The 11,273-nt window shown below is 44.5% G+C and overlaps 1 protein-coding gene across 1 annotated transcript; it reads left to right on the top strand.

Annotated features, from left to right (window-relative positions):
- The first annotated feature begins 31 nt into the window (after positions 1-31).
- Positions 32-11,159, top strand: top1a (DNA topoisomerase Ia). Its single transcript, XM_019879329.1, has 21 exons — positions 32-196; positions 726-750; positions 3,384-3,468; positions 3,581-3,677; positions 3,896-3,948; positions 4,098-4,190; positions 4,286-4,355; positions 5,203-5,294; positions 5,374-5,489; positions 5,574-5,695; positions 5,789-5,911; positions 6,343-6,530; positions 6,765-6,909; positions 7,484-7,627; positions 7,714-7,899; positions 7,972-8,040; positions 8,373-8,487; positions 8,622-8,749; positions 9,475-9,569; positions 9,646-9,795; positions 9,877-11,159. The coding sequence occupies exons 1-21, from the start codon at positions 164-166 to the stop codon at positions 9,977-9,979; spliced, it is 2,232 nt and encodes a 743-aa protein (XP_019734888.1). The 5' UTR covers positions 32-163; the 3' UTR covers positions 9,980-11,159.
- Positions 11,160-11,273: the final 114 nt, after the last annotated feature.

The following is an 11,273-nucleotide window of genomic DNA, read 5'->3' as shown; positions in this document are numbered from 1 at the left end:
GAACCATTTAAATGCAGCGCATGCGCACTGCAATTCAATTGGCACTTAGGTCATAGCCAGCCAATCCTTTCTTCATTCTGCTTGCTGCTGCTCGCCGGTCGTGTGGTTACCCCTCACGTTTGTCATTTTTATTTTATTTTGTTTGTCAGTCACCGCTTAGGAAATGAGTGGGGACCATTCCCACAACGAGGACCAGGTAACGCTGAGCACAGTTCGTGACGCCGCCATCAATGTTCACCGCGTACATGCTTGCTAGCGTTCAATTTGTTTGGCTTGACAGCGTAACTTAGCTAACTGTGACTAGTGGCTGCTAATGCGCGTTGGCCGAGTGTCTTCTTTAAGTCTCCTCGTTGTATTAATAGTAATGATAATAGATAGTAATGATTAATAATAGCGCGTTGACAACTTGTACTCAATAATTGGTAATGATGACACAGCAGCGTGCTGACGCGTTATTACTTAGTCTTATTTGGTTAGACGCAGATTTGAATAAAGTGTCGTAAGGCTGGATTTAATGTGGCGTTAGCATTGCGCTTGAGCAGTCTCTGTATTAGCCGCCAAGTCATATTGCCAGCCAGCCAGTCAGCCAGCGTAGCACGTTAGCTCACCTAGCTAAGAAGCTAAGATACTGTGGATTTGCCATCCAGCAAGTTCAAAGTTAGTTAGCCGCCGGCTGGTTAGCTTCGACGAAATGTAACCCGTGTCTCCTTTCTAATATATTTCAGATCGACTGTGGCTCTCGGGTTAACGGTAAGCGACCAGTATACATCTCGATTAAAATGCTTATCTGCCCCACAAATTTGCACATATCTTCGGTTATAAATGACAATCTGGGATTAGTTTCGAGCAGGGCACAGAAATGGCGTCCAGAGACTAAGTCCTCTCTTTCACTCACAAGCGTCTATTGTTCAAAAGGGAGGTCTTGCCACAGCTGTTCGGAAAATACTATCGGCACTTCGGATGCGTATTTGGACAGAGCTCGAGGTGTGTTATCGATTTCTCGCGTTCGATGTGGCCGTCCGTCCCGTTAAGCGGGCGAATTTTCCACCTGAAAGTGAGGGTTTGGGGGTTGAGGACTTAGTCTCTGCGCCATTTTCTTTTTCGGCGCAGCGGCCTGACTGCTGCGAGCTGAACCCGAGCTCGCCGCCTCCGAGGTGTCCGACTGTACATGCCTCCATGGCTGAGAGGGCGACCCATCTCGTCTCGACCACGCTCCGCTCGGGAACGCGATGTGACCGGCGATAGCAAAGGCCTCATTGTCGACACCGGCACGATTGTTTCGATCACCGGGGGTGAATTTGTCATTGCCCGAGAGAAAGTAACTTTTGACAGCCTTTAAGTCGACTTCAAGCAGCAAAGTGATGGAGGGGATCAAAAACGATTTCAAACCATTTGGTTAGCTGCATTCTGAATATCCCAAATGCTACAAATAAGAAGAATGAAGGATTGTCTGGTTCTTTCTTACAAAATTGATTGTTTCGATCACCAGGGGTGAATTTGTCGAGAGAAAGTAACTTTTGACAGCCTTTAAGTCGACTTCAAGCAGCAAAGTGATGGAGGGGATCAAAAACGATTTCAAACCATTTGGTTAGCTGCATTCTGAATATCCCAAATGCTACAAATATGAAGAATGAATGATTGTGTAGTTCTGTCTTAAAAAATTGACATTGGCTGAGGTGGAACAAGATACATATTTTTTTCGGGGGGGGGTGTCACAAATGGCTAAGGTGTCACCTGCAATTCAAACAAATAAAAGCTTTTTTTTTTTTTTTTTTAATCAGGCGTTTAAAAACTCGCTGAGAATGAGTTCTTCCGAATCGCAATCCAGTCATAATATAATGTATATATTCAAGTTAACAGGAAAGAACATAGAGTACAATTACAAACCAAAAACGATGTGAACAGACGACCCTCCAACTTAATTTGCGGGGCAGTAAATGCCGATTAAATGTACAAGATGCAAGCGCAACCAAAAAAGAACGCCTACACGTCAGAGCAGGAGCACCTGTGATCAAGAAATCGACTAACCTTTAGTTTAAAACTATTCAAAGAACACCACCAAAGCCGTTTTGAGTTGACTCTGAAGGTTTTCCGGTTAGATACCCTGATGAATCAACAACTTCGTGATTATCAAATTATTCAATGATGGAATGGAGTTTGATCAAGTAATCCCTAAGCGTGCTTGTTTAATTTAAAATTGACCACGTTCTTGGAATTTCAGCCTCTCCACTGTCAATATTCTCTGATTTGTCTCGTCCTCTGTGAAAGCAGACTAAATTAGTAAAAGCTTGTCGAGCAGTTATCTTGGAGTTAAATGACACCAAGACCTTTGCAAACATCTACGTTTACTTTGAGGAGACAATGCCAACGTTTTGCCAGTGATCTGACACTTTGCAGATCAAACTGTCGCCGAATCAGAATGAGTGTTTTCTGCGCAGTCTGTGTTAAAGATTGCCCCATTTTTCAAAATGTCATTCAATGATGGATCGCTAAAAATAATTGTTTGTCGCTTTGCAAAGACGGCACTATAAAACGCAGCGAGGTGCTGCGTCCGAGCGCTCTGGAATTTCGACTCGTTGCAAACTAGAGGTGATTCTACCATTGAGTTTATCAAGAACGGCCTCCTGTATAGCAAAGTATAAGCAGCGCTGCCGCCTGGGTGGACCAACCACATGAGTAAGAAGACCAGTGACGTCCTCGATGCTGATTTTGTAAAAAAAAATTGAGAGCCGCATGGTCAAGCAGCCTTGAGTTGAACAACCGGATGATAAACAGGGACTACATTTTCAGCCAATTTTTGTTTGCTTACAGAACATATTACAGAATTCAGGATCTGACCGTGTTTTCCCGCTGAACATATTTCGCAAATGCATATGCTCAATTATTTTTTTTTTTATCAGCGCTTTGAACTACAGTAATATTTGTTATATGAATCAAATGGCCCGTATTGATGGAGGGATTTTGTTTTGCCTCTCCAAGGGTGACACGAGCCAAAAGCATCAGCTTTAGAAATTTTGAGCCACCCGAAAACTCGTTCATCCGTGGATCTAAAAGGGCGCCCGCATCTGCTTTTCTTACCTGAAAAGTAGGGCAAGCGGCCAAAACTGTTCTTTGACATGTTTTGACCCGTCACTGTTTTGCATTATCTCAAACAGTGGCTGCTGTCGCCACAAGGGGGCGCTCTGTGGTTGTATCATTGAATTGAAGCAGTATTATGTATTTTTTCCCCTTCCTTGAGATAATGTGCGTGAGTCCGTGTGTGGTTGGTCATACAGAACAAGTGATAGACCACTCACACTGCACATCGTGCTGGGGATATCCCAAAACCGAGTGCAGATTTGGATGGCCACTGTCCCCACCTAACGACCTCCTTTTTCTTGTAGATTCCCACAGGCATAAATATAAAGAACACAAACACAAGGACCACAAGAAGGATAAGGAACGGGAGAAACTAAAGCACGGCAATGGGTACAAGCTGCAGACTGCATACACCTCCTCGACTGGGGTGGCGCCCAATATACATTTTGTCCCACCAAATCTGATCTCTGCTGCGTGTGTGTTTCATGCATTGCCACATCAGTGACCACGCGTCTGACAAAAAACATCGAGACAAGGATAAGATGAAGCACAAAGATGGAAGCACAGACAAATTGAAGGACAAGCACAAGGAGAAGAAGGTGCGTTGCAATGTCGTCTAAGCATTGGCATTTTGGTTGCAGCCGCTCTCTGTCCTGTTGAATCATGTTGACTACGCGTAAGTACGAAGGAGAAGGAGGTGAAAATGGTGTGTCTTACCCATTATTGCTTTTTTTAATCTTACACAGAAAGTGTTATTCCTACGAAAAGGTTTTGAAGGGAATGACCGTTGATTAACAAGTGTGCTAACCTTTTATAGATTAAAGTCCTTGATGGTAAAATCAAAAAGGAGAAAGAGAATGGATTTGCCAGGTATGGATGCTCGGCTTCTCTTTTAAGGCATTCATTGTGATCCACGGAAGGGGGGGCCGGGGGGTGGGGAGAGATGTTTTGTATACAAATATATGGCCCACCCTGTATTAAATAAAAATGGAAGCTTGATTGTTTTGCTGCTTTTTCAGCCCACCACATGTGAAGTGCGAGCCCGACGATGACTTTTACCACTCCCCGAAACACGAGAAGTCTCTCAAGCGAGAGCGCGACGATGACGAAGAGTGAGTGCCCAGTGAACATTTGAACGTGCCATTCATCATGTGTATAATCTTTGTGGTCCCTCGGCTCACTGGTGTTTTTAATGCTCATGTTTCAGTTATGATTTTAAGTCCAAAAAAGTTAAGACAGAAAATGACAAGAAGGACAAAAAAAGGAAACAAATGGAGGTAAGTTAAGTACATCAGCTTGTGTGCAAAAATACAGACTTTTTTTTTTTTTTTTTTTTTTTTTTTTTTTTTTTTTTTTTTTTTTAATGAATATGGCGGTTCCATGAAAAACTGGAGAACATGTCGAACGTTATTTTGAGATTTCATCAACGGTATTCAACTCAGTAGGCTTGAATATATTCCAAACCCGTTTCGTTGAGCGCCACCAAAGTGACAACTGCCTCACCCAGAGATTACAGGAAAAGGAAACATTCACTGTTAGGGGTTGTTACAGCGCTGCCTTTTCTAAAATTTGTGCAAAGATGGCTTCCATTTATATGGAGTATGAGCAAAACTCCAAAATGACAATGCGCAAATAGCTGTCATAACAATAAACCATGTCAATTTGCACGGGGTTTGGAGGCACTCTGAGGTTTAGTATTGGTTTTCATTTGTTCTCTCCGCACCACATCACAGCCCCCAAGACTTTGCGCTTTTTCAAAGTATTTATTTATTTTCTGCTTTGAAATGCAGGTATCGAACGATTTTTGGAGCATTAACTCCAACCTGCACTTGCCTAGCTTCTATTTTAACAGTGTTGTTCTTTTTACTGCCCAGTCGTAAAGCTTATCAGTGGACCGATTCCAGTAACAGATGACATATTGCATCTGGGGGTTGAAAGGTCCTGCTTCGCATTTGCAAATGTTTGTAGCCCAGTTGATTTTGCATGTTTTACTGTTGGTGTTTTTACATCACGTTATCGCGAAGTGGGTTTCACGTAGATCAAGCCGGCAGTCGGGCTTTGTGGCGAGATGTGAATCGGCGCTTGGGTTGGGCTCACTCTTTTCATTTTCTCTTCCCTTTTTAGGACATCAAGCCTAAAAAAACAAAAGATAAAAAAGGAGAAACTGCTGATGGAAAAAAGAAAGCAAAAAAGGAACCAGAAGAGAAATGGAAATGGTGAGTTGTTGAGAGTGGATTTGGTGCAATTCTTTCATGCCATTTAAAAAAATATAGTTATATTGCGCGCTGACTCCAGGTGGGAAGAGGAGAGATACACAGATGGTGTCAAGTGGAAATTTCTGGAGCACAAAGGACCTGTGTTTGCCCCTCCATACGAGCCCCTCCCGAGCAAAGTCAATTTCTACTATGATGGTAAGAAACCCGGGTTGACTTACCACCACTTCTACCCGGCCGATCATCATATTTAATTTCTTTCTTTATCTATCTATCTTGAAGGTAAGGCAATGAGGCTCAGCCCAGAGGCAGAAGAGGTGGCCACGTTCTTTGCCAAAATGCTGGATCATGAGTACACCACAAAGGACATCTTTCGAAAAAACTTTTTCAAAGATTGGCGGAAAGTAGGTGGAAAATAAGCCGAGTTGTCTTTTGAGAGTTTCTGCAAATCTTTTTTTAATTTTTTTTTAATTACTAGGATATTTTTCCAAATGCAGGAAATGACATCGGAGGAAAAGGCTAAGATCACAGATTTGAAGAAATGCAACTTTTCGGAGATGTCTGACTACTTCAAGGCTCAGTCGGAAGCCAGAAAGGCCATGTCCAAGGAAGAGAAGCTGGTAAGCTTCTGTCACCTTGATGGTCCATCCATTTTTGAATGTGCTTCTCCTCTCGAGTATCATAGTCGTGCTGGAGCCTGTCCCTGCTCTCCATCGGCGGAGTTTGTCGATGCATGCCCGGCGATTGGCTAGCAACCAGTTCAGGGGGTCCCCCGCCTACTGTCCAACGTCAGATAGGATACACGAAGCACTCACTAAGACTCAAACATGCACATTTACTCCCTCTGTCTCTCGCACACATAGCTGAACTGTCATCAGAACACAAAGCAAACAGCATCTGCAGAGCTAATCTTGCTTGGCTTCATGGTGCACCCCGCATGCACGTGCAGATACAAATTCTTGGTTTGTCACGAGCCTTTTGCAGAGTTTAGCTTTTTTCTGTACTCATGGCATTCATTAACTTTTTTTTTTTTCTTTGCACCTTTTTGTAGAAAATAAAAGCAGAGAACGAGCGCCTCTTGCAGGAGTACGGCTTCTGCATCATGGACAACCATAGGGAACGTATTGCTAACTTTCGCATTGAGCCCCCTGGCCTGTTTCGTGGTCGTGGAGACCATCCCAAGATGGGCATGCTTAAACGTCGGATCAGACCTAAAGACATCATCGTCAACTGCAGCAAGTTAGTGTTTTTTTTTTTTTTTTTTTTTTTTTAACTCTGAGCCGTCAGGCCTTTTGGCAGCAGCACGGTTCCATACAGGGTCTTTGGAGAGTTACCGTGTACTGATTGTTTTAGGAAACAGACCATGTTTTAATACAGAAAACAGAAGGTACATGTGTCGTGTGTATCGAAACAATTCTGGTGATTTATAAAGTGCCCAGTACCTTTACCAACAACCCATAATAATGCACGCAGGGACTCCAAGCACCCGCAGCCTCCCCCGGGCACAAAGTGGAAAGAAGTTCGTCATGATAACAAAGTGACGTGGTTGGTGTCGTGGACGGAGAACATCCAAGGCTCCATCAAGTACATCATGTTGAACCCCAGCTCGAGGATCAAGGTAGGCTTCAGCCCGACTTTTATCGCTGCGCGGGCCTTGTTTCATCACTCGGCATTTTCATCTTTTGTCAGTCAGCTTAGCAAGAACGAGTGGAAGTTTAATGCGAAAATCTGCGACCACCGGGCAACTCTTGCAAAAAAGCGGTTTTGCTATCCAACTGAATCCTGAACTCGCACTCTTTACAGTTAAAAGCTGGACACAAATGCTTGGGTAAACGTGTTGTGTATCTTGTTTTAAAATCTACTCACCAGTGGCGCGAAAAAAAACTTGAGTCAGGGTGTTGGTGAACCAGTCAGCTGTCCAATATGGCACAGCATCAAACACGCAGCCCGTATGAAGGAAAAAGGTGCTAGTTTCAGTTTGTGATGTTTGTGAATGGTCACATGGAACTGAACCCCAAGTCAACCGCAGTACAAGTGGGATTTTTTTTCCCCACTTCTTCTGTGAGTAGACCTCAGCTCAGAGCCAAAGGAAGTGTGTAGGCCTCAGTCTATGGTGAGCCGGACTGTCGGCGTTCATTAGTAGTGGTCCAAACATTTGTGAGCCAACCGTCATCCGTTCTGTTTGTGCGCAGGGAGAGAAGGACTGGCAAAAGTATGAAACGGCCCGCAGACTAAAGAAATGCGTGGACCGCATCAGGACCCAATATCGCGACGACTGGAAGTCCAAGGAGATGAGGATCCGACAGAGAGCCGTGGCGCTTTACTTCATCGACAAGGTGAGCGCCGCGCTGCCCGCGTGCGTCGCTCTCAGTCGGAAGGTGTCGAAGGCTCGGGGGCCAACTTGCTCTCTGCTGTGCCGCAGCTGGCTCTGAGAGCAGGTAACGAGAAAGAGGAAGGGGAGACCGCCGACACGGTCGGCTGCTGCTCCCTGAGAGTGGAACACCTCAAACTCTATCCAGAGAACGACGGGCAAGAGTATGTGGTGGAGTTTGACTTCCTGGGGAAAGATTCCATCCGATATTACAACAAAGTCCCGGTGGAAAAAAGGGTAAGAACGGCAACTTGGGGAGCACGGTCTCACGGAGCGACGCTTTATTCCTGGCTGCGCTTTCTCTTTCAGGTATTTAAAAACCTTCAGTTGTTCATGGAAAACAAAGAGCCGGACGACGACCTGTTTGATCGCCTGAACGTAAGCTATGCCCTTGGCGTTCAACCGCAGTCTGCAGCGAGATGCCGAACAACATTTTATTGTTGTCGTGCAAGCCCGAGCAGAAGTCAACCAGCCGGTACTTAGAGCAGAGAAGGTGCAGCAGGCATCGGCTCGCAACAATACAAGACCTGATTTGCACTTTGGATGTTTTTCAACTGCGAGAATAGTTTGAGCTTGGGAATCAATTTGGGCTGGTACAATAGCACCAAAGATGGCAAGGGTCCAGTAGCCGTGACGGAAGCGCAGTCCGCATATCTCTGCGTGTGGAATGTTGGCGCCTTGTTCACGCCGTTTCCATTTGGCTTTGGCAGACTTCGATTCTCAACAAGCACCTTCAGGAGCTGATGGACGGTCTGACGGCCAAAGTTTTCCGTACATACAACGCGTCGATCACCTTGCAACAGCAGCTCAAAGAGCTGACAAACGGTACGCTGTCTCGGCTGGGGGAGGGGGGGGGATCCGAACCAGATGAATGACAAAAACGTTCTTGTGTTCATCCTTTCCCTAATTGATGAGTGTCTACTTTGTCCCTGTCAAATCAACGTGGTTTCGTCTGTTAGTGGATGAGAACGTTCCAGCCAAGATCCTGTCCTACAACAGGGCCAACAGAGCCGTGGCCATCCTGTGCAACCATCAGAGGGCTCCGCCCAAGACGTTTGAGAAATCCATGCAGAACCTGCAGACCAAGGTGAGCAGTGCGATCGGTCACGTTTACACGCGTATCGTACCGTGTCGCACTTCTAAGGAGTCTTATCGATGAGGTTGTCTGCATCATTTGAGGCGCTGAGATTTATGAATCGACAAGCCGTCGCTTGTTGCAAAGTTTAATCAGGGGAATTTTTCCAAGTGCATTGTAACCTTGATTTAATGGGCTACTTGTGGGAAGGGCTTGTCCGTTGCATCAAAGCAATTTTTTGTGGCCTTAAAGATCATGTTGTAGCTTTATTTATTCTATTATTTTGTAACCCCAAAAAATGCCTTGCACAAAATCAAAATATTAAAACAAAAACATGTGGTCACCTGGTTGCGTTCATGAGACACAATGTCAGTGCTGCTTTTTTTTTTTAACACCTCTTTTAGGATTGCATTCCATAGATAAGGTTTTTACCCTCCCCCCAAAATTCTATTGTACCAAAAATAGCATGTTCGAGAGAGAGGTGCTCATTTAGTGCCTGATTGGGGAGGGGAAAGCAGCCATCTAAATGAAGAGGCAGATATGACACGCTCCTTTGGCGCTACACGCTTAATGCCCGTGCGTCCCATTACCTTTAATGGAACAGTGGCTACCGCACTTTTTAGCCTGCTCTTGCCTACTGGATCTGAGACCAGAAGCAGGAAACGCAGGACAAGTTTGTGTTAGTTGATGGCACCGCAACGCCGATGATAGAGTTGTCCACTTTTTACTTATCTCAGATCGAAGCTAAAAGGGACCAGCTGTCGGACGCAAAAAGAGAGCTGAAGAGCGCCAAGGCTGATGCCAAAGTACGGAAGGATGAGAAATCCAAGAAGTGAGTGGACTTGAGATGTGCCGCACGTCGGGTTGTGTCAGCCTCATGTCATGACGAGCCCCGCCTGACCGCGCAGGGCCGTGGAGACCAAGAAGAAGGCCGTCCAGAGGATAGAAGAGCAGCTGATGAAGCTGGAAGTGCAGGCCACCGATCGTGAAGAAAACAAGCAAATTGCACTCGGCACTTCAAAGCTCAACTATCTCGACCCTCGCATCTCTGTGGCTTGGTCAGTAACTTTTTTTTTTTTTTAACAAAGCTTTCAATCATTGCGTGCCCCCAGCCTGCTAACTTTGGTTTCGCTTACCAGGTGTAAGAAGTGGGGCATTCCTGTTGAGAAAATCTACAACAAAACCCAGCGCGAGAAGTTCGCCTGGGCCATCGACATGGCAGACGAAGACTTTGAATTTTAAATTCCAGTTTTGAATTTTAAATTCCAGGTTGTGGTTTTAACTCTACTTTTTAATCGGATACTTGTTTTTACTATACAGTAATGATTTTTTTTTCCTTGATGGACTGACCCAAGATAGTTTTGGCAGGAAAAAGAGAAAAGGCCACATTCGAGTGGTATTTGAAACATCTGATCTGCGATCAGGCATCAAGCTGAACTGAGCATCAAGGCACAGTGCCGGGATTAAGATGCCCCACCGCCACCTTTTTCTTCCCTGTGACGATGCCTGAACTTTGAACTCTGTGGTCCTATTGCTTGTGTAATGAGCAAAAAAAAAAAAAAAAATCAAAATGCTTTGTATTATTGTATCATTATTCACTGTTTTTATTTTAGCCCCTTCATGTATTATGAATGCATCTATATTTTGATAAAAGTCAAATGAATTCCTTAATACCACCCACAGGCCTTTTGAGGACAAGGACAATTGTGAGCTTGGTGTGTGTGCGGGTGTGTGTGTGTGTGCGTACGTGTACTAGGGGCCCTCACCGTAAAAGCTGTCTGTTTAGGGTGATTATTTTAAACTGGACTTTTAAAAATGGTGTTTAGCATGCGGATGTGTGGGAAGTGGGCAAGCTTTTGGGGGGTGGAGGAACACTGCAACCATGTTAACATTTACTTAAGCAAGCAGAATGTGAATATATGTTTTACAGCCTTTCAATCAGGGACTTTTGTTTTTCCTCTCCTTTCAGTGTAAATGTGAATCAATCATTTTGATCGTGTCACTTGCGAGCCCCCATCCCCTGAAGCTGCTACTCGGGGCCCCCCAAAGTCGACATCTGGGTTGAGCTTAATTTGTTTGAAGAAAAAAGAATCCCCCTGTTACTTGAACTCGGTGTATTTAAGTCTGTAAAAGGAAACTTGTTTCTCGTTGGAGAAAAGTGTGTGAGGGATATCAACTTTGCCAAAAATAATCACCAATCTGTTACGATTTTAGGTAGTTGTGTAAAGAATGAGGTTGAAACAATGTAACATTTTAATGTGAATTCATTTTATTCCACTCAAGATAGGAAAGTTGATGTAAGTAGTTGTAAAGTCAACATCCTATTCCTGTTTGACCTTTTTGTCCTAGCATTTGATCATGTTAAGTTGTATGCTCATTGTAGGTTCAGAATATAAATAAAAAACCCCACACATCAAAACATCTTTTCTGCCTCGCGTATTGTGTCTCCACGTTCCGGATGCCTCTTCGGTCCTTTAGGCTGCTTAGAATTGTCGACCGGTGCTACTCGACCTGTCTGAAAAAAAAAATCAATTTT

Source organism: Hippocampus comes, unplaced genomic scaffold, assembly GCF_001891065.2.
Source record: "Hippocampus comes isolate QL1 unplaced genomic scaffold, H_comes_QL1_v1.1 scaffold44, whole genome shotgun sequence".
Taxonomy (NCBI): domain Eukaryota; kingdom Metazoa; phylum Chordata; class Actinopteri; order Syngnathiformes; family Syngnathidae; genus Hippocampus; species Hippocampus comes.
This window is presented reverse-complemented; position numbering and strand designations above follow the sequence as displayed.

Bases quoted from the DNA above. Each gene is read 5' to 3' on its own strand.
- top1a (XM_019879329.1), top strand. From the start codon at position 164: ATGAGTGGGGACCATTCCCACAACGAGGACCAG. The intron at 197-725 runs GTAACGCTGAGC...AATATATTTCAG, and splicing joins ATTCCCACAACGAGGACCAG to ATCGACTGTGGCTCTCGGGT. The intron at 3,678-3,895 runs GTGCGTTGCAAT...AACCTTTTATAG, and splicing joins ACAAGCACAAGGAGAAGAAG to ATTAAAGTCCTTGATGGTAA.